Here is a 22,424-nt window from a genome sequence, read left to right on the forward strand (position 1 = left end):
TCTATTTGTGCTGTACTGAAAAGATTAATTAAATGCTTGTTAAGGGAAATACTAAACTTCCTCTAGTTTTTTGGTTCTGTTCTTTTGGGGTTTGGTTGAAGGGCAGGGGGAGAGGGGGGATTAATAACAATAATTAGCAACTGCATTATAAAAAATTGAATAATCACTCACCTTCTTTCCTTGTATTTACACACACACCTCCCCCCCCCCATTCTTACACTCTACAGTGGCATCTACTTGTAAAGGGAGTGCTGACAGCGCTCTCAGAAAGGCACCAGCAGCGAGGAGGTATGCTTCTTCACATCTACGCTGCCACAGCAGCAGCCAATCTCGCTCCTGGACCACCTGACTGAATCCTGCTCCAGGTCCTTGGCTAGGTGCAAGACCTGTAGCACCTTCGTGGTGTTCTGCCCCACCTCCAAAATGAGGCCTTCAGGTCATTCTGGCAGGGCCAGATGAACTACGGCTTCTCCAATGGTACTATGCCATTTTGGAGTTGGGGCACAGCTCCCACCTCAGCATGATGTATGATGGCCTGGGGAAGGTCTTTGCTTGCTCGCTGTTCCTGGTGAGGCCCCTTCTGGTAAACAAGCTCCACCAGCTCCTTTTCTGTCTCAGATGGGAGTCTGGGCTGGAGGTTGTCTTGCCGGAGACGGCAGCGGCAACAGCAGGCAGAGGGCAGGTGGCAAGGTTGGACACCTCTGCCTTTTACAAATGGGTCCTGTGGCAAGAAATAAAGGGCACCCTTGCCACTCTTACCCTCAACAGCCTGAGGGTGCCCATCAATGACTGCCGTCAGTGCCATGCACACAACACTCACAAGAGAACCCGGCACACACCGGCAACGCCAGGCTGCTCCCCAGGAGCCAAAGCAAGGCAAGCTTGGAGAAAACTGCCATGGTAATGTGACCGCCTTTCTAGCCTCTCAGCATGTGAAGCTGTCTTCAAAAAGGCCAGGCTCAAGTTGGGTTCCAGAATGTGAATGGACTCCATGATTACCTCGACAGCACACTCCCCGTGGACTGGAATGCAAATTCCATGACTAAATCAAGCAAGTCTTTCCCCCCTCCATTACAACCACAAACCCTATGACATCTGCGAAGGCACCTCCTGGCTGGTAGCACCTATGACGACTTGCTAGTTCTCACTTCCTGTAGGCAGCCCATGATATAACACACAGAACTTACTCACAGAAATCATTTTTTTCCCTCCCATGGTTCTCCTTAACATAGACAATCAGGCTTTAACAGAATATTTAATAGTCACAATTCAGTTATACATTTGTAAGTGCAGGCATTAACGTGTTTCTTTTCTTTTAAAACAGGTGTGCCTTTTTAAAAAAAGTACGCTTACTACTGTTGAAATTATTTTTAATGGTTTTTATTCACCCTGCAAAAAGTATGTGAAATCCAACCTGCCAATGTAGCCCAAAGGTGCCAACCACCCACATACTTACACAAAAGCACAAAGCAAAACACACAAACCACTCAGAACTTGAACAGAGAGTCTAATAATGGTTTAATTCTTGGTGCCACTGAGTGAGTACATGGGAAATAATATATGCAGGAGCTGACACAGAGGTATGCCAGGTTGGGGTGCAAAGAGCTGCAGTCTCCCTACAGAGGGTGGCTACGCCTGTGAGGGTAAAGGGCTCAGTTAGGGATCCACTGCTGGGCAAAAAAGCTCACAGAAGGAAACACAAAGCTCCCTTTCCACAGACCTCCAAGGAATGAGTTACTTCCCGTAGAACTTCTTGTTCAAGAGAAAAATAAGAAGATTAACGTTTACTTTTGCTCGGTCAAATAACTTCATGACAGCCACACCTTCATACTGAAGCTGCAACAGATCCTGTGGGAGGGAGGGAAAGGAAGAGTGACTGAATTTTCAACCATAGCTCTACCAAGAAGGAATAAAAATAACTCCAGTGTGGCAGATGAGTTGCTGTTTCCTGAAGTGGTGACGTCAACTCCCTACCCTGGTAAAAGTGATAGGTTACTTCGTTCCACCTCCTCCCAACTTTGTTCTCAATCCAGATTTAGCAGATTCCTGCAGCTAAGCGCTTTGAAGGTTGGGGGATAACAAGCAGGCATCCTCTTCCAGGCAATGAAGCGAGAGGCACATTATTGTGTCATTTTGGGAAACCTCCCAGGGACTGTAATCTCTCGGGGGGGGGCTGTAGCTTTCATACTTCTTGCCCAATTTAGACCCCAAATATGGGCAAAATCTTACTTTGGGCATGTGCTGTGGTATGTGAAAATGAAGAGTGTCTTGATGCTTTCCCTGAATAACTGGGAAAAGACTTCAAGCCACAAGGATCAATCTATTGCATGCTTGAAAAATTTGCATCTTCAATACCAAATGTTAACAATTTCTAACATAAGATGCTCTGGACAGCAGTTCTTTCTAAGAAGAATGGCACATGCTATCATCCATTGATGAGGCTCAGTAGAAAGGAAAACTATAAAGCTGCTATAATGAAGTACCCTTTTTTTTTTTTGGCAAAGAGTTGGGAAGGACCCTTTTCCATGCACTGATACCTCAACCCTAACAGATTTCCTCCTTGAAAGCATTGATGTCAACCATGCTGGGCAACTGGAGTTTTAATTTTATGTACACATTTCTCTTCAATGCTGCCAAATGGGCTCCTGCTGCGAGGAAGGGCGGGTTATAAATCAAATAATATATAAATAAGAGAAATAATTTTACAAATTTCCCATGTAAGAATGTGGATGTGCTATTCTTCTTGAACAAATTATTCTTGAAATGTCCATGCACTGACTCGTCAACTCCTTTACAAGAAATGAAAATGGAGCGCACATGAGGTACCATGAATGTTGCCTCTGGTAACATCTGGAAAGCAGGGGGAGCAAGTGAAGTTTTAAACTAGCAGTTATACCCGAATTGTTTGCTTCTTGCATAGTTTCTGAGAACATGCTAAATGGACACATTTGTTAGCAGTTAAAAGATTTAAGTTCTAGGAGTTAATTTTCCTACACATTATACAATATTTTGCACTCCTTATTCTGCATATTTTCCATTATGCTGTCATAAAATTATTTCAGCACATTGCAGATCTCTTCAAGTTATTTTGAAACCTCTAGGGAGCAAATTGGGCAAAAAAGGTGAGTGAGAGAGCGTCAAACTCTTTCACTGATCCATGTACAAATTTTGATTTCAGGACTGGAGATCCCAACACTTTCCTATACAAGGAGGGAAAGGAGGAATAATGAACTACCTTAAAATAATAGCTCTAGACCTCTGGCATTAGGCATGGCTGATTTGGAGGGTGGGGTGAAGGAAGGTCCATGCACCCTCCAGGAGCAACTAAAATTGGATTGACCCCTATAATGGCCAAGAAAGGGCCTATTCCCAAACAATCTGGGAATGCCGATTTGCCTCAGGGAAGAAAAAGCAGTTTTTCAGAAAACTGAAGCAGCCAAATCATTCAGCACCTGCATTCAAAGAGGAGCAATAAACCTTCCCACAACCAACCCCTGGTGGGGAAAAATAAAAAGTCATGAGTAAAAGTTCCAGCATATTTAAATACATCCGTATTTGATTAATGTACTTTTCATCGAGGTCTGCAGTTAATTGACTTTTTTTTTTAATTCAACTAAAACCTCATCTAGGGCCCACTGCACGTCTCCCCTCAGATTCTAAACACACAAGCCCTTCCATTTCTTTCTTCCTGTTTATGTGTCCGGTTCACTTTAGAGAACATAGGCTAAGATTTTGCTCCAAAAGTTCCCCAGATCTTCATCTTACACTTCCTAGAAGAAATTTGCTCCCGGATCTAATTTAGATAAACCTGGAATAAAATAGGATTAAAGTGACTTCCATGTAAAGCTATTTAGGAGAAAAACAGGTAGTAATAATTTTTATTCAGCATTTAGTATCTTCCTCTCCCCATCAACCACAAGTCAGAAAATCTTTCACAAAATCCCCAAATGCAAACTAAACTCAAGGGTGGATGGTACCCAAATGCATACCTGATAATGCAGCATGAATGTCTCCATCTGAACACCCATGAACTTTGCTTTTACTTCAAAATCTCCAACTTCTTCTGTTGGACCAATTTCAAATATCACATTTTTAAATCTATACACAGTTAGGGGACAAAAACAGGCATTTGTTACTTTAGCGTGCAAGCAGGAGTCAAACTGCAGAATAAAAGAATATTGCATTGGAAATCAAGCTTTTGTGCTAGGCTCCTTTGCAGCCGATTAGGGACTGGAAAAACTGAAAGGCATTGGCTTCCCAGATAAAGTCATTCCTCCGATTACAAGCTTGAGCTGCCAGCCACAGCAGCCCGTTTCCCCACTCTCCCTTCCTCCATTATTCCACTGGCATAGAATTCCCTTTCACTTTTAGCAGATGCTTTGCAGCATGTTTTTTTTAATGTCTGAACCACTGAGATACTCTGAAATGCTGAGGCACTCCCACTTTGACTTGTGCTATATTGTATAGCTCCTGTTGTGCCTTTGGCAAGCTAAAAAAATCCCTCCAAGGCACCCTGCTTCATTTCAGGATTCATCTAAATCTGATACACACCCCTACCCTACATGTATACATACATACATACATACAAGCACTCCCAATCCATGAAAATGTTCATGCACAATTTTATCCTGGCATGCTACCACCTGGGTGAGATTTGCCTCTTCACATGCTCCTGTGATAAATGACATACTCACTGGCTGACTTGCAGATCTTCAATTTCCAACAGGACTCCCTTTTCATGGAGCCGGGCTGCTGTGTATTTCAGGAAAATCTTTTTACTCTTCTTTCCTTTCATCTCCCGTGGCTTTTTTGAGACCCTGATGAAAAGACAGGCAAACATCTCACAGAGAGACATTCCCCTACTTGCAGGATTTGGTGGCCTTGGCTTGACAAGTGTTGGGCTAAAGAAAACAGCTGAGGAGGCATCTTCCCCTCTTCCCCAAGGATCACTGACACACCAGGAGGTGGAAACATCTCTCCCTTGCTCCCCCCACAGCACTTTCGGAGTTTACTCCGTGCCAATTCCCAATTTTTTATTCTCTCATAACCTGGCAAGTCCCTCCCTCCCTACCTTCCCCCCATAAGAACATATTGGTAGCTTCATTTTCGATACTTTTCCTAATGATCCCTAACATGCAATTTCCTTTTTTCACAGCTGCCACACACTGGGTCGACACCTTCATCAAGCTATCCACAATGACCCCCAACGACTCATTTCTGCCCCATCACTGCCAGTCCAGACTCCGTGAGTGTATTTACTAAGATTTTTTGCTCCAATATGCATAACTTTACACTTGTTTACATTGAATTGCATTTGCCATTTTACTACCCATTCACTAGTTTGGAGAAGTCTCTCTCTCTCTGTCTCCCTCTCTCCATACCAGGAGAGTTCCTAGGGCTTAGTATGGCCACAGTAAAACACAAAGTCCCAGGCTGAAAGGACCTGGGGGAAAGGGAGGATGTGTGTGACTCACTTGCCCTTGCTAGCCAAGTTATCCAAGCAGGTTTTGATGTAGCTCTTGTAGTAATCCACCTGCTCCTCATAGAAAGTAGCCTTGGAGTTGAGTGCATTGTAGGTCTGCTGCAGCTTCACCAGTTCCGCTTTCCTTCTTTGGCGATAGCGCCGCTGATTCCGGATGTCCTAGATTGGGTGAGGAGCAGATGGAGTAAGAAAGTCTTAACTTCAACTCATCACCACCAAGTCCAGCAGGGACCACAACCGGGTCATTATTTTTAATGGTGTGTTCCAAGGGTTCCAAGGGTGTGCAGGGGGTGGGGGGTATCACCAGGGCTGGCACCAGAGGGCAGCCAGGGCTGGCACCAGAGGGCAGCCAGGTCAGGCCCTGGCCATGCCCCTGAAGGGCCCCTCCTTAGGGTGGGGGGTTTGTGCTCCCTTCTGCGATCTGTAGCAGCAGCGGCTCCCAACCCTGCCGTGATTGAGAGGGAACTCCCAGACACCCTCCCGACAGTCACGTAGGCCCCACCTACCTCTCCCTTGATATAAATGCTGCTGGCGCTGTGGGCACAAGCCTGTCATCAACCAAGATGGCGGCCAAAGTTTCCCTAAGGAGCTTATTCCCCTTCCGCCATCTTGGTTGATGTCAGGGATGTGCAGATGTAGCACGCATGAATGCAATAAACCAAAATGGCGGCAGAGGCAGTGGGGGGGGGTGTCTGGGAGCTCCCTCTCTGCAATCTGTGGCAGGGTCAGGACCCGACGCTAATGCAGATCACAGAAGGTAGGTAGGTGGGATGTGAGTGCAGGTGCTGGGGCCCAGGGCAGGCTGGTGCCCAAGGGCCCCAGGTATCACCCCCAACTCTGCCCACCACCATCATCTTTACCTGCCATACAGCTATTGGGGCAATGAAGCAGGAACCAGCTGCCAACCTACTGGCTGCAACTGCTCATCTCCTAGAGCGCCATGCTTCCACAGGCGCCGCCTACCTTTGCCACGTCATTGATCAAATCCTGGTATCTGTTCTTGGGGTTCACTGTGCCCAGCTCAGTCAACTTCTTCAGCCCCAATTTTATCTTTTCCTTCTTCTCTTGAAGACTGAGGTTGCTGTCCTCCTTGACAGCTTTCGATTTCTTCATCTTGTCAGGAGTCTTGGCATCCCGAATTGCTCGCCTCTGCATGGCTCTCTGGTGTTCAGCTTCCTGGGCAAGGGGTCAGAAGGACTGTTGCAACCGGTTTGTTCAGACCCACTTTGTTCCCTGCCCCAACCAGGTGCCACTTGCTTAAGCCCTGCCCTTCTTCAGTCACTCACAGGTCTCTACCCCAGGTCTGGCACACAAGCTCCTGCCCCGCAGACACAGGAATACCTTCACTTCTGCTCTAACATGGCTAAGCCAGAAAGGTAAACATGGTTCCTGCCCATACCTGCTCAGCAGTGGCTGAACTTTCCAGGATCTCAGTCAGGGTCTCTCCTGGCTGGAAGCGGATTACATCCACAATTAAGCGCTTTGTGCTGAAAAGCAAAATGAAAGAACAAATGCACAATCACTGAGTGCCTGATGTCTCCATTGGCAACTATTCTCTGTCACGGAGCTGCTTAAGAGGAAATAATTAATAGGAACAGCCTCGACGGCTCACATCTCAGTGAAGCAGAAAGCAAGCTGGGGCTGTCTCTCAACAGTGAGAGCCTTGCCACTGTGACTCAAGCACCATTAACTTCAAGGCTGGATTACTGCAATGTGGTCCATCTGGGATTGCCCTCATGGCTTGTAAAGAAGCTGCAGCTAGGGCAAAATAAGGCAACTCTGCTACCATTGGGGTACTGTATCACCTGTCCTGAAGGATTTGCACTGGTGGCCACTTAGCCACTGGGCCAGTTTTGTTCTTGTTCTGACCAATAAAGCCCTAAGTAGCTTGGGATCTAGTTACATGAAGGATTGCCTCTCAACTTGTTCATTACAAGCAGCCGAGGAAGCCCCCTTTGTCAAAACACCTGGTTTGTAAGGTTGTTAACTAAAATGGTTCTGTGGCAAGGAATTGTGGGGGAAACATCTTGCCTGAATTAGGACCTCTGGGAGGCCATGAGACTGCTGGTTCTCACAGCTGAACTCAGTTAACTAGGCAGTGAGTGAGAACACCTGCTTATCAGCCTGAGACTGGTACCTCAAGCCCACAGGCCTGGGAACGCTGGAGAAGCGGGTGATCATTAGGCACGAAAGCTCCAGAAGATTTCATCATAGAAAGCCTCCTGATTGGCTAATTAATTCCTGGCTGTTGCTGGGCTTTTCCCCATAAAAATAGAACTGTGATTCTGGGTCTTTGTTCCCCCAATGTTCCTTGGTGCTACCTGAGGTTGGGTTTCCATCTTCCATCTGCTATCCTGGCTATTCATCTCTTAGGAGATGTGGAACCATGATGTTACTCCACTGGTTTACCTATATTATGCGAGTATAGATTAGGCCAGACAGATTTGTTATTTTTATCTGTTACTTGAACTCTCTGCCTTTTGTATTTTACCTAACCCTTGGGGATGTTTGGATTAAGGAATTATTTTGCTGCTATATTTTTTGAATTTATATTTTGTTCTAATAAAGCTACCACTTATTTACCAAGAAGAGCCAGTGTGGTGTAGTGGTTAGAGTGTTGGCCTACGACCTGGGAGACCAGGGTTCAAATCCCCACACAGCCACGAAGCTCACTGGGTGACCTTGGGCCAGTCACTGCCTCTCAGCCTCAGAGGAATGCAATGGGAAACCCCCTTGGATGCAAACCTGAGAGAGGCACAAGGGCTGTACCAGCCCCCACTTACTTTAGCAGAATTGTCTTTGCGTCCATCTCCGCATTCTCGTCCCCAGGAACATCAAATTTATTAGTCAATGTGAGCGAAACTTCTGTCTTGGCCAGCATCTCTTTACTGGCCGGATCATTCACAATGCCAGATCCCTCTCCTGGGAGAAAAACAGAGAGGGGAAGAATGTAGTTGCTTGCTTCATTCCTTTAGTTACTTGCCCTTGTCAAAACAATTTTTTTAAATAAATGCTTTTAAATACTGGATTTTTTTTAAAAAAAATCTCACTTTCTGCACAAATGTCACCCATGGTGAGAAAAGAGATGAAGGGCAATAAGATTAGACAGAAATAAAAACCAAACTCCAAAAGGCTCACCCAAGGTTGCAGCAAAGCATTTCAGCTTTAAACCATTTGTTGCTTGAAAAGGTTTATTTACTTATTTGAAAGAAAATTTCAGGGAGAACACAGATGGAATGGCTTGTATTTAGTTTCATATACCTATAGCCTGGGTCTCCAAGGTGGTTAAAAAAAATCATGGGACAGAATATAAAACCCTAATTTTAAAAACAGCAACAACTTCACCAGGTCCCCCCTCTGAAGGAAGCTCAGAGGATGGTGGCAAGGGAGAGGGGGGCCTTTTTAGTTGTCGCTCTCCATCTGTGGAATGCACTTCCCAGTGAGGTCCACCTGGTGCCTTCACTGACATCTTTTCAGCACCAGGTGAAGATTTACCTTTTTTCCCTCAAAACATTTGAGAGTCTGAGATGATGTCTGTTATTAGTATGCTGCCAAAGCTACCTGTGTTTCATTGTTTTGTTTTTATAGCATGACATATTTATTTTTGTTTTTAACATTGTTGTAAGGTGCTTGGAGACCGTCAGGTATCAAGCAAGTACTAAATTTAATAAATCTAAATAATAATAACAATAATACAAACTAAATACAGGAAAAATAAAACCCTAATCTCTAACTGCTTAAGGAAACGTATATCCCACATTTTTTAACAAAAGATAGCTTAATCAACTTAATAAAACAATTCATTAAACAATTAGCAATTTAGAAAGTTGAATGCTTGCTGAAACAATGTGGTAAAAGATCAACGAGGCATCCATAGGAAGGGAGATCCAGTCTAGACATGACCAATGGAAAGACTCTCTCTGCTGCCAGGACACACAGGAAAGCCTTAACAAACACACACATCTGTTTTCTGAATCTCAGAGGGGTGAATATCCAAAAGGATTAAATGGCATGCCACAAGAATGGCCTCTGTGTGTGTGTATGTGTATGTTCCTAGATGCCAGCCTTGTCTCTCCTGTATAACACTGTCCAATCATTTTAGGAATAGCAATGGCGGCTTGTGCCTGCACTGTGGCTGCAAGGGATTAAAGTGAGCTTGGCCTCAGTATGGAAGCAGAAGTAAGGCTGGTGTGGCCTTGAAGATACTGGAGAAAATCTTAGTTTTGCTTCTGGACCTTTTGTGGTTAATTTTTTTTCATACATTAGGTGCACTTCAGCCATGTTCCTCATTGCTAAACATCATAAAAAGCTCACCTATCAGAGATTCAATGGTGGAAACTTCCCCCAGGTCATCCAGCAGTTCATGGATCGGGTCATTGTGCTCAGGAGCAATTGCATCTTGATGATCCAAAAGCAGCTAGTTTGTGAGTAACAAAGATTAAGTGATTCACTGCTGCTTCCACCTCGCTTCCAATAGTCTTTGGAAAAAATACTTTAATTTATACAAAGGTAACGGAATACAACACTACAGTCCAATATGCAAAAAAGACTTACTGTGTGTGTATTGATGATTTCTCCAATGGAAATATAGATCACTGGCTTCGTGAGGGTCACCAGGTCAGAATATTCATCAACATTAAACTTATCTTGCAGTTCTGGGACTTCACAAGCAGCCTGGAAAAAGCGCCTTCAGAAAGACCAAGAGAGTCAACCCAATCTGGCAAGTCCCACTCTTGGCACAAGCACCATCTTGTCCTCCACTAAGAGACACTCAAGAGGGATACTTAATCATGCTTGACACAAGTCACTGTGGAGACCCATCCTAAGCTGAGTCCTTTAAAGCAGGAATGAGGAACCTGTCACACTCCAGATGATGCTAGCCCACAGATGCCGTCACCCGTGACCACGAGCCATGCTGGGTTGCGCTGAAGGGAATTTGGAGTCCAATAACATAATCGGAGTCCAACAATAATCTTGTTTTTTTTAAATGCAGTGGCCAGTTTGGTAACAGGGACCAGACGGTCTGAACATATAAAACCGATTCTGGCCCGCTTGCACTGGCTGCCTTTACGTTTCCGAGCTCGATTCAAGGTGCTGGTTTTGACCTATAAAGCCTTACACGGCTTGGGACCACAATACCTGATGGAACGCCTCTCCCTATACGAACCCACCCGTACACTACGTACAAGATCAAAGGCCCTCCTCCCGGTGCCTACTCCAAGGGAAGCTGGGAGTCTGGCAACAAGGGAGAGGGCTTTCTCAGTGGTGGCCCCCAAATTATGGAATGATCTTCCTGATGAGGTGCGCCTGGCACCAACACTGTTATCTTTTCGGTGCCAGGTCAAGACTTTCCTCTTCTCCCAGGCATTTTAGCATGTGTTCTATATTGTTTCAAAATTTTAAATTGTGTTTTAAATTGTTTTTTAAAAGATGTATTTTAAATTGTATTTGTTTTTAATTATTGTAAACCACCCAGAGCGCTTCGGCTATGGGGCGGTATAAAAGTTTAATAAATAAATAAACTTGATTTTAATTTTTTTCTTGAGGCCTAGGGAATATTTTGTTTAGTCTACTATGTTACGAGTTTTTCCCCTTGTATTTCTTGTACTTAATTTTATATGTAATGCTTATTTATTATTTATTTTATTTATTTATTATTTGATTTATATCCCACCCTTCCTCCCAGCAGGAGCCCAGGACGGCATACTATATACTATATATATTATACTATATGTTGATACTAAAGAGGATGTTTTGTTCAGTTAATTGTATTTTATCGAGTATGGTTTTTTGTATCTACTGTTTTAAGATGTCTGACTGATGTTGTACACTGCTTAGGTTTTATTTAAATATAAGCGGTACATAAATGGTCTAAATAAATAAATACATATGGGAAGGCCACTAGTTCCCCATCTCTGCTTTAAAATTCGGTCAAAAGACCCCAAAGCCTCGTTTCAAAGCGCTGCTTGCTCAAACTTGCATGTGCACATGGCCGCATGTTCCCCATGTGAATTGGGAGTCTGTCCCCTGGCAGGCATCTATCCTATCAGTTGTGCCAAGGAAACTTGGCCTATATTTCCCGATTGCTCTGTCTGCCTGAATCCACAGAGGCAATGGTCTTTAATGGTTCAGGTACCGTGGGTTTTGCACTAATGGGAAGGGAGTAGCTCTATTTCTCTGTAACATCTGAATCGGGAGAGGCCGTGCAAGCCCTTGACCGCTGCCTGGTGGTGGGCTGAGGGCCACTAAACTGAGTCTGAACCCTAGCAAGACGGAGGTGCTGTGGGTTGGTGGTTCCAGAGTTCAGATAATTGGTCAGTTGCCTGCTTTGGATAGGTCGTACTCCCTCTGAAAGAGCAGGTCTGTAGTCTGGGGGTGCTCCTGGATCCATCTTTGTCGCTAGAGGCCCAGGTAACCTCAGTGGCTAGGAGTGCCTTTTACCAGCTTCGGCTGGTATGACAGCTGCAGCCGTTTCTGGACCGGGATAGCCTGACCACTGTTGTCCATGCACTGGTAACCTCCAGGCTGGATTACTGTAATGCACTCTATGTGGGGCTGCCCTTGAGGTTGGTCTGCAAGCTGCAGCTGGTGCAAAATACAACAGCGCAACTTCTCACTGGGGCAGGGTATCACCAACATGCCACCCCAATGCTGAAAGAATTGCAATGGCTGCATATTAGCTATCGGGCCAAGTTCAAGATTCTAGTTTTGGTGTACAAAGCCCTTTACAGCTTGGGACTAGGATACCTGAAAGACCGTCTTATCCCTTATATACCCAGTCGATCACTGCACTCTGCAGGTGAGGGCCTCCTGCAGATACCATCTTATCAGGAGGTCCCTTCCGCACAACATAGGCAACAAACCTTTAGTGTGGTGGCACTGACCCTTTGGAATTCTGTCCCCTTAAATATTAGACAGGCACCATCTCTGTTAACTTTTTGGCACCACTGAAGACATTCCTCTTTCAACAAGCCTTTTGAGACCATATCCCAGTCTGCGTCTGTGTTGGAATTGCTTTTTAATGTTTTTAAACCTTTTTTTATAGATGTCTTGACGACTTTAAAAAAATGTTTTTAAAGATGTTTTGTTTCAATGTATTTTAAAGTCTGTTTTTATGATATTTTTATGGTGGGCTCCTGCTGGGAGGAAGGGTGGGATATAAATCAAATAATAAATATGTTGTTTTTGCTCTCTGAATACAGAGATCTCTCCCTTCAAGGAGGATTTATGGGATGGGCTAACGCACCCAGGTAGTTATTTTGTTCCTTGGGGACAGAAAACTATGGAAATAAAAACCTCTTGCTCCTTTTCTGATTTTGTTTGCAAGTTACAGCATCAATTTCTCTTTAAACGGCTGGCTGGCTCTTCTGTTTTTTCTGCCCTGAAGAACTGTGGCAGAGCACCTGCCTGGCATGCAGAAGGCCCCAGGTTCAATCCCTGGTGTCTCCAATGGAAAAGAAGCAGTTAGCTGGTGATGGGAATGACCCTTCTCTGCTTGAGACCCTGGAGAGCTGCTGACAGCCAGAGCAGGCAAAAGCAGGCTAGGCTCAAGGCACAAATAGTAAATCTGACTTTAATGTAGCTCCGCAGGTTCCTGGCCCTCCAGCACTGTGGAGCCAGGAAGTATTTCAGTTAGAAACCTAAAACTCTTAAAGACTAATTTTTGTGTTTACTTTCCCCCACTTTCATCTGTAGCAGGGGTCATTTTATTATACTTCGTGAGGGTCTGTATTTGGTTTGTAGAGTGGTGGTGGTGTTCTTAAATTAGGGCTACATATTATATTCCATTTTTTTAGCCACTTTGGAGACCCAGGCTGTCTTAAAATAACCCTAAATCTAACACAAATTTTACCTATGCTACTGCAACATTACATTATCAAGTGGTTTGAACCTGTTCTACTATAAAAAGGTTCATTTTTCTAAACTCTCTGTGGATATCTCACAAGTATTTGAGGGTAGTGATGGAGTTCTGTCTATAAAAGGGGTTGATACCCTGAATTATCAAGTGATGGCGCAAATGGAGAACAGGGACATTTTGGGGGAGGGGGTCCTGAATTTCCCCTTCCTAGTTTGCTGGAAACCATACTTTAGTTGGTCATCACATCTGAAGTGGCAAGCTAAGGTTTGCGCTATCCCTGCAAGGTAAGATTGTCAGTCAAGATCAAACCCTGGTCTGGAGGAGGGCACAAGTGTAATACCAAACTAAGGCATTTGGACTGTGTATGAACCATCCTATGATGTAAGCCAGGGGATGGGAACCTGTGGGGGCCCTTCTGACGTTGCTGGACTCCAACCCGTCAGCCCTTGCAGCCAGCATGTCCAGTGGTCAGGAATGATAACCCCATCATTACTTTCAAAATATGCCCTCCAGCCCACTTCTCACCTATCACCTAGAATTCCCCATTACCTGAATTTCTGGTAAGACTGAGAGAGGTATTCATTAATGATACCAAGATGCGCATTGTCCCCCAGGAACATCTTATTGGACGCTGCATGCTGCAACATTTTTGCAATGGAGCCAAGATTTCGCCGCTGGTCAGTAGTCAACTGTCCTCCGGCTGACAAATCAATGATGTCGAAGGCATCAGGAGCCACAATGGCTGGGTTCATGTAGCGATAGTACAGAAGGTTACCTACAATCTGAGGAAATAGTTCTCTGTGATCACACCTGTTCAGAGTAAGCCACTTTCCCCATTTCTCTCCCCCAATGCCAACCTGCTCAGTTGCACAGAGATGCAGAGGGAAGATGACAGTTCTCTAGAAAGGAAAGGAAGTTGCAAATGTTTGTCAGCTGCTGTTTTTCTCACTCCGTAGCTAATTATCTGCATTGGCAAGCACAGCTCAGGTGCAGAAAAAGCCAGAACAGCAGAAACTAGGTGATTACTTGGCAAACAGAACGCCCGGGTGGAACGTTTCAGGGCTCCCCTTTGTGGCTGCATTACCAAGGTACCCTCTGACCATCTCTTAATAGGCCACTTGGAGACATGCAGGGAAAAGAAAGGAACAAAGGGTTGTTTCCCATGGAAGTTACATTGGCTTCCCTGCCAGCCTCCCCTAGACACTTGAAAGGCACAGGCCAGGAGGCTGTAACCATTGGACTCAGGGAAAGGCGAGTTACCTGTGGCTTGAGAATCCCTGCTCCTTTCTCACAGGGGCATTGGGAAATCATAGACAGAAGGAAGATGCCACAAATCCACAGGGTGCTTGTATGAAGAAGCCCCAGAGTGCCAAGAATGGCTTCAGCTCATTGGCTGCTCTAGCAAAGCCCTCCCCCAATCATGTGCGCACTTGCACCCTACATCTGCTGCTACACTGTCATCACTGGAAGCTACTCAGCCTGTTTCCCACTAAATGCACGCTTTAAAAAAATAATTCACCTGCAGAGAAAGCCTAGATTCGATGCTTCAATGTGGGAAAGCACAGAACTAGAAGAGAAGAAGAAAACAGCATTCAGGACGTTTTTAGAAGACGTAAGATGGCTTTTTGTCTTTAAGAGAGAAACCACCAGGCATACGTCACGGCTGTTGCTCTCACTGAGCCAGAAACACAGAACAGACTCACTGAACCAACTCATGGAATTAAAAAGGTCAAGTCCTCCTGGCTTTAAACTCAAATGCAGATTTTTTTAAAAAAAGATATATATCCAAGAGCAGGGTCCCATGGCCATCCACCACACATCCAAACGCGAGGGACTTCCTTGTTCTTTTAAAAAACATGCTTTACAAGTTTTTTCTCTTTTCACCTGACATGCTCTTTTTAAGAAAGAAGAGCTGGCCACCGAGACAAAGTGAGGTCACTGACTGCAGCTCTTTAGAGAGGATTAAGAAGCCCAGCAGAAAAAGGGGAGAGAGAGAGAGAGAGAGAGATGCAGCAGAAGCAGCGTGCCACCCTTCTCATGCCACTCCTGAAGCAACGCCCAGCCTTGGGCCACCTGAGTTACCAACTCGGTTGAAACGTAGCATGACAAGACTCAGACCGGAGGTGGGTGGGAGACTCCCTTCCTCACCTTCAGCAGTTCATCCTCGCTGGCATCAGGAAATTTCTCGTGCAGCGAATCTTTCAAGACTTTGGCAATGAAGCGCATCCCATAACTGCAGTGGGAACAAAACAGGGAGTAAGGAGAGAGGAGAGAAGGAACTTTTGCCCGTAGCTGTCTTTGTCCCAACTGGTGGAACTCACGGGATTTTTTCCAGGGAGCCAATGATGGCCAGCAGAAACTTGTCGGTGACGCCCCGCATGTTTTTGATGGAGGCATCCAGGCGTGTCTTGACCTCATCATGAGCCAGGGCTTGCTCTGGGGTAACATCATAAGGCAGCTTACTGTCAGAAAAAGCCACAGGCAGATGCGTGTTAGAAGGGGTTGAAGTGGGCCCTGGTCACATTCCCCTCTTCACCCCCTTCCAGCTCAGGCTGGACACACACATACAGCAATCAACAGCAACATATTAAAATGGCATCGAGATCCTTTCCACAGAGCAATTGATGATAGATGGTCCTGGGGATGGAGGGAGGAGAGGAAGGGTCCTGCTGGAGCCAGCTGTGAGGAGGGCTCTGCCTGTGTCCCTCTCCTGGGATGCCCCGCCCTCTGCAAAGTGCCCCCAAGCAGGAAGGAAGGAAGGAAGGAAGGAAGGAAGGAAGGAAGGAAGGGAGCTCTCTCAATTGTAATCGCTGCTTTTTAATAATGTTATTTGTTATTTAATTTTTGTAAATTGTATTGTTTTTATTGATGTATTTTTATATTTGTGTTTTTCTTGTAAGCCACCTTGAGGGCCTTTTGGCCAAAAGGCGGGGTAGAAATAAACTAATAATAATAATAATAATAATAATAATAATAATAATAATAATTCCCCTTCCCTGAGGGGATGGCACAAAAACAAAAACAAAAGGTTCTAAAACTTCTTCTGTGGATCCAGAAGCAGCAGGAAAAAAAGGGGAGAGGGCTTGTGGTTTAGAAAGCTGACAGCATTTGAGCCAGAGGGTGAGGTTGGGGGCACACACTCGCACCCACTTCCACAGATGGGGACAGCTCATCTGCCTGGCAAGGTTTCAGATCGCAGGCATTCCACAGAACAGAGACAAGATCTTTTCTAAGACAAGGGATGCAATGCCTCCCTGTCTAAATGTTTAGAAGTCCTCATATCTATATGAATCGCATATATTTTTAAAAAACTTTCCAGAAAAAGAGAAGGGAGCATTTTAGATATCAACCTCCACAAGATGGGCAAATCAAGATGAGTCTGCCTGGTACTTTGGGGCACTAGCCCTGGACTCTTCTCTCTCCTTCTCTTTCTCATTGGAGTCTAAAACCTCCAGAACTTCTTTGGCTCGTCAAACACCTTAAGCAACCAGAAGCTTTGAGCGTGAGCAGCTGCCACACCTGGCCTCTCCGGTCTGTGACTCCATCTGGTTGACCCATGACTTGTATATATCCACGGGATCAGTTTTGATATTGAGAGACTTGTCCTCCATGATCTCCTTCACAACAGGTGCCAGGATCTGCCTCAAGGCATTCTGCCCACGAGCACCACGATTGAAGCTCACCACCATCTTGATCACTGTGGGGTTTCCAGTCACAATCTCATGCAGCTGATCCACCTTTGACCTGGGAGAAGGCAAGAAAGGTCTTACTACAAAACACATACGTATGAAAACCAGATCGCCTTCCCAGGCGAAGGCTCAGCTGTTCAAGCCCAGAGAACGACACTCTGCCTTGTCCTTTTCGTGTTTCTCATATGTGCATTTCTATCATCATCATTCCCAAGTGCCTGGGCCTGCCCTTTGTTTACAGGTTCTTTCAGAACCTTAAAAAACAGGGATTTCCTTCCTGCTTCTGGAAAACCCTTCCTGTCTCTTACAAATCAACTGCCTGCCTGCCTGCCACCAAGAGGACGAGGGGGCACCTTCCTCCAGTGTGAAGGCTTCCCCAATCCTGTATAACTGAGAATGCAAATTCATGAGCAAGACACGTTCTCCTTTTTGAGAGATTACATTTAATCATTTTCTTACACTGGGAGGGGGATCCTTTGGCCCTCCAGATGCTGCTAACTACAACTCCCATGATCCCTGGCCATGCTCTCTGGGGCTGATGGGAGCTATAGTTCAGCAACATCTGGAGGGCCAATGTTTCCTCACCATTACACCACTGCTCCCCCTCACAACCTTACATAGATTTGTTAGGGGTTTGGAGGAGAGGGGGGCTTGTTTTATTGTTTTTTTTAAAAAACTGCCTGCCTTTCCAGCCTGGGAGCCAGAGTGAGAGCAGGAACCAAAAGACCCAGAAGAGCTGCTCCCTGTGACAATGCTTGAAGGACCTGAGCCTGAACTCAATTCCGCAGGCAGCTAAAGCCCTCAAGGCCAAACTGCTGCCTGAATCACAACCAGCTTGAGCAGAGAGCCTGGGTTGCTCCACTGAAGAAATGAGACCACAGCGTCCAATGACGGAGGAGGACCGTCATCTTTACACCCCAGTTGGTCACTGAGAGTTCCAAGTCAGAGAGACAAACAGCACTCAGCATGCAGCATTCCAGGCTCCACAGCGGACATACTTGATCTCTTCCTGCAGCGCGGTCTTGAACAGGCGCAGCAACAGGTATTCCTCTCGCTGATTGGAGGCATAGTTGTACAGTGTGAAGATCACAGAGTCCATGAATTTAGTGGATTTGTTCTGGGGCATTTGGAAAATCAGCTTAGCCAGGTAAGTAGGGTTTGTCTGCAGCAAAAGAGGGAAAAGGTCACAGGGAGCAGCTTACAGAGGAGGCAAGGATGAAGAGGCACCTCTGCCTGCGGTGCAGACCCAAAAGAGCCGGCTCCTCTCTCACCTGCAGCAAGTAGAAGAGATGCTGATAGGCCTCCAGCTTCTCCCTCTTCTCTTTGCTCAGGGCCTTCAAGCCTCCTCTTTGCTTGTTTAGCATCATCATGTCCGAAAGCTGCTCCTTATTCTTTTTGGTCAGCTTCTTACTATGAGACACGACATCCTGCAATGAGAAACGCCTGGTTAGTGTCCTATCCCTCCCGCTCACACTCGCCTCATTTCCACGCATGAGGCTGGAGTGCAAATGCAAACCCAATCCAAGAACAGACTTGAAAATTAGCCAAGTTACTCGTCTGCCTAGATTCTGAATGGCACCTTCTGGTCTTCACATTTAAGACTTCCTTACCTGCTGAGTAATATCACTCAAAGAGAAATATTGAGGCACAAAAAGAGTGAAGATGTTTTGCAAAGCCACACAAACCACGGGCCAAATCTGGGGATTTCGATGTTGCTTGAATTGTTGAGAATTAGGTCATCCACTGGCCAGTAAACCTTGGCTGGCAGGCACATAGTCTACATATTCAAAGACGGATAGAGACCTCCAACTGCCAGGTTACTTGGTCAAGAGCAGAAGGTGGATGTGGCTATAGTGGGGCTGCTGTCAGCATTCGAGCCACTATGCAACATATGGATAATTGATCTGACCTGGCAGGGAAATTCTTGTCTAGAGGAACAATCTTGTTTTATGAACACACAACTTCAGAGCCTGCCATGTGCATCTGTGCCCTTATTGTCTGAGCAGGATTTGTACAGCAGGCCCATGGGATTGCTCCCCTGCCAGCCATCCTCCAAGAGGGCAGCTGCTATACCTGCAGTGTGATTTTGTTTTTCACCAGCAACCCAATTTTGATATCCATGAGGTTGAGGTCATTCTCCAGCTGCTGATTGGACCGGATCAAGGTCACAACCTCCTCACGCAGCTTCATCACGTCTAGTTCCTCTTGAAAATCTTGATCGCTCTGATCCAGCAAGTGCACAAACTTCCGGACAACAGCCATGGGGGGGTCTTCAGCACTGACTGTGGAGGGAAAAAAGAGGGCAGCCAAGCAACAGTGAAAAATGTTGATGGTGCAAAGAAGGCAGACCTTTCCTTTTCCTTGAAAAGTGGGGGTTTCGCGTTCTTGTGTACAGAAGAAGCAGACGGAAAGGAAAGAAACCCGAAACCCACCCTTTTTGCCCAGTTTTGATGGGAAGGGGTCAAGAAGCCACAGCGAGCACTAGGCAGGCAACACAGCCTAAAAAAACTTTGGCTGGGGCCACATGCCAGCCCCACTACCATTACCAGCAGAGAGAGCACCAGGGCAAAATGCTGGAGGACTGTTGCCACGGCAGCCTCACAGAAAAGGAGCTCCATCAGGTACTGGGCTGCCTCTCCCAACCTACGTTCCATATTCATCTCCTTGAGATCTTCATCACCCAAGAAGTACAACCCCGGCAGGGTTGGGGAAACCAACTAGAAATTGCTACACAGAAGAATCCTCCCTTGGCCAGGTGAAGGACATGAGTGGCCACTCTGGGCCTCACTCCCTGGCAGTACTCACTTAATGTCTTGTAGTCATCACGCGCTTTATTGGCACGGATGAAGGCCTGAATCTTCACAATGTCGTTGATCTAGGCAAGAGACAAGAGCAGACTCTTATGAGTGTACAACAACAATGCTTGCACGTGGGCCAGGGGTGGCTAATCTTTGCCCACACGCCCAGATGTTGCTGAACTACAACTCCCACCACCACCATCGTCATCATCCCCTCTGTCCATTGGCCATGCTGGCCACTGGGGCTGACGGGAGGGAATCCAGGGGGAAGAGAGACGGTTCGCCACCCCAATGCAGGAAAAGGGCTCCTTACATGATCTCGGAAGTACTGAAGCCGATCTCTGTACCGCTTTCGGGCCTGGCACATCCGTGTCATCGCTTGAATCTGTGGAAGCCAGAAAAATCCTCACCGGGGCAAGGGTAAAAGGCGGGGGGGGGGAAGAGGAGGAGGGATGAGACCCACCAGCTGAACAGACACAGAATTGTAAAGTCATGAGATCAAGGTAGCGTTTAGTTTTATGATAAAATTTGTACTCGTTTTATCTTTTACTTTATGCATGGTTTATTTTTATGTACACCACTTAGAAATGTTAATGATTAAGCCAGCCTTTCCCAACCAGTGTGCCTCCAGATGTTGTTGGACCACAACTCCCATCAGCCTCAGCCAGCATTGCCAATGGTCAGGAAAGATGGGAATTGTGGTCCAACAACATCTACACTGGTTGGGAAAGGCTGGATTAAGCGGTATACAAATGTCTTAAATAAATAACTAGAACTTGATAGCTTCATTTTCAGTAAAAAAAAAAAGTCAGAATTGATGGAGGTTGAACTGGGATGTCAATCAATGTGGGTGGAAATCCTATCTCGGGTGCATTTTTTTGCAGTAAATTGCAGAATTTACACAAAAATAGGGCAACAATGTAAACAGTGTCCCCAAATTTCAGCAATTTATTATTATTATTAGATTTATATCCCACCCTTCCTCCCAGCAGTAAAATTTACCATTTTACAGTTTTCTTTCTCAGTACACAAAATGCTTGAGACAACAACAACAGTAGCAAATATCCCAAGTAGTTTATTCATTTTTGCCACTGAGTTGCTTTTTTGTCCCAGGCAAATGTTAAAGTATTAGGGTAAAAAAAAATCTGTTTTACAGAATGAATGCTAAAAGTGCTAGGTTTAGAAGAATATTATTCCGACTTAATTTCAGTTGACTGAAACGAAAACCTCTATACGAATCAATACCAATAGTATATTTTATGTCACAGATAAAGCCAAATTTATCATTCAGGGCAAGACTTTGTTGCTATGGTTACACATCACCTGCAGACATTTGTCTGATTGCCTGCTTATTAAATGATTTTGGAAACTGACAAACTGAACAAAATTAAGAAGGTAAGAAGCGCCTGGCTGCTGGATCAAGCAAACCTGTCCTCACAGTGGCCAGCCAAATGCCCCAAAGGGAAGTCCGCAAGCGGAACCTAACAGCAACTCTATATATCTCATATCTGGTATTCCTTTCCAGATGATCCTAAAATAATGCTATTATTTTATCCGATGGATCTAGGGTTGGAGGCAGATTTGGAACCGGTAATTAATCATTTAAATGCAGCAAAGATTTGCAGTATGAATTATTCAAAACAGAACTGATGTTCTTTTACTTTCTCATTGGTATTCAAGAAGGTATGACTTATGACTGTTAGGTTTAAATGGGGGCAGGAAGTGCAGCTGACGGCAGTCAAGCCTTTCCCATCACAACCAACCAAAGTAGCACTGAGGAAGTCTAGAGAGAACTGGCCCCAAACTAACCAGTAGGACCTTTGATAAAGAGAATGGCCCATCCTGACAGGAGTATGTCTTTGAATTCTGCAGATAAAGGAACTGCTTTCTGTGACACTGTTGAAGGGGGCAGTACTGAGGCTCCCTCAGGTGTTAGCTCAACCTGGAGGCTGATGGATCCAACTGGTTTCCAGATGGCTCTGGGGGATTTTCCAGCTAATATGACTGGTGCTCCTGTTGAAGCCCTGGCTGATCTGTGGAACACCCAGATGGCCTGGGCTGTTGACACCAGTAGTATAGTGGTACATTCAGAAGTGCAGGGTCCCTTCATGTTAGTCACAGCCACGCCCCCCTTTTTTGCTGCTGAGTTGAGAACGAGATCCTTGTTAATGCCTTCTCCCACAACAATGGATGTCCCTAGGAGCAAATAAGCATAAAAACGGGGAGTGTTAGCTTCCGAGGAGAGTCTTCTCAATGGCTGGCTCACCTCCTTTCCCTCCGATTGGCTCCAATCAACAGGAAAGGACAAGGAAGCATGGTAGAAGACTCTTCTCAGTGGCCAACACACTCCCCTTTCATGCTGATTGTCTCATAGGATGCGGAAGAGACAGGGACCATGCTGGGACCCTGTTCCCAAAAAAGTAAAGGGTCTAAGACCACCTGAGACCCTGGACAACTGACACCCCTGGTTGACACTATCGCTCCTGAGTGCCCTCAGATATTGATAGAGCCCAGTTGGCTCCTTGGTACACGCCAGAGCTTTGGGCAATGAAACAAGCCAGATGACTTCAACGCAAGTGGAGAAAAACTCCAGACGA

General features: G+C 45.6%; 1 protein-coding gene across 4 annotated transcripts in view; it reads right to left on the reverse strand.

Annotated features, from left to right (window-relative positions):
• Positions 1–1,364: 1,364 nt before the first annotated feature.
• IQGAP1 (IQ motif containing GTPase activating protein 1) overlaps positions 1,365–22,424 on the reverse strand; it is a 70,321-nt gene continuing 49,261 nt past the window's right edge. For all 4 annotated transcript variants that reach the window (XM_061595903.1, XM_061595904.1, XM_061595907.1 and 1 more), the window contains exons 21-38: positions 20,141–20,212; positions 19,835–19,904; positions 19,103–19,311; positions 18,301–18,456; positions 18,028–18,191; positions 16,860–17,084; positions 15,662–15,802; positions 15,489–15,573; positions 13,890–14,122; positions 10,037–10,169; positions 9,797–9,899; positions 8,266–8,404; positions 6,882–6,969; positions 6,446–6,658; positions 5,475–5,641; positions 4,695–4,817; positions 3,990–4,098; positions 1,365–1,848 (exon numbers count right to left, since the gene is read on the reverse strand). In XM_061595903.1, coding sequence (XP_061451887.1) covers positions 1,735–1,848; positions 3,990–4,098; positions 4,695–4,817; positions 5,475–5,641; positions 6,446–6,658; positions 6,882–6,969; positions 8,266–8,404; positions 9,797–9,899; positions 10,037–10,169; positions 13,890–14,122; positions 15,489–15,573; positions 15,662–15,802; positions 16,860–17,084; positions 18,028–18,191; positions 18,301–18,456; positions 19,103–19,311; positions 19,835–19,904; positions 20,141–20,212 — 2,544 coding nt within the window. In that variant the 3' untranslated portion in view covers positions 1,365–1,734. The remainder of the gene's footprint in view (positions 1,849–3,989; positions 4,099–4,694; positions 4,818–5,474; positions 5,642–6,445; positions 6,659–6,881; positions 6,970–8,265; positions 8,405–9,796; positions 9,900–10,036; positions 10,170–13,889; positions 14,123–15,488; positions 15,574–15,661; positions 15,803–16,859; positions 17,085–18,027; positions 18,192–18,300; positions 18,457–19,102; positions 19,312–19,834; positions 19,905–20,140; positions 20,213–22,424) is intronic.

This window comes from Rhineura floridana, chromosome 14 (genome assembly GCF_030035675.1).
Source record: "Rhineura floridana isolate rRhiFlo1 chromosome 14, rRhiFlo1.hap2, whole genome shotgun sequence".
Classification (NCBI taxonomy): Eukaryota; Metazoa; Chordata; class Lepidosauria; order Squamata; family Rhineuridae; genus Rhineura; species Rhineura floridana.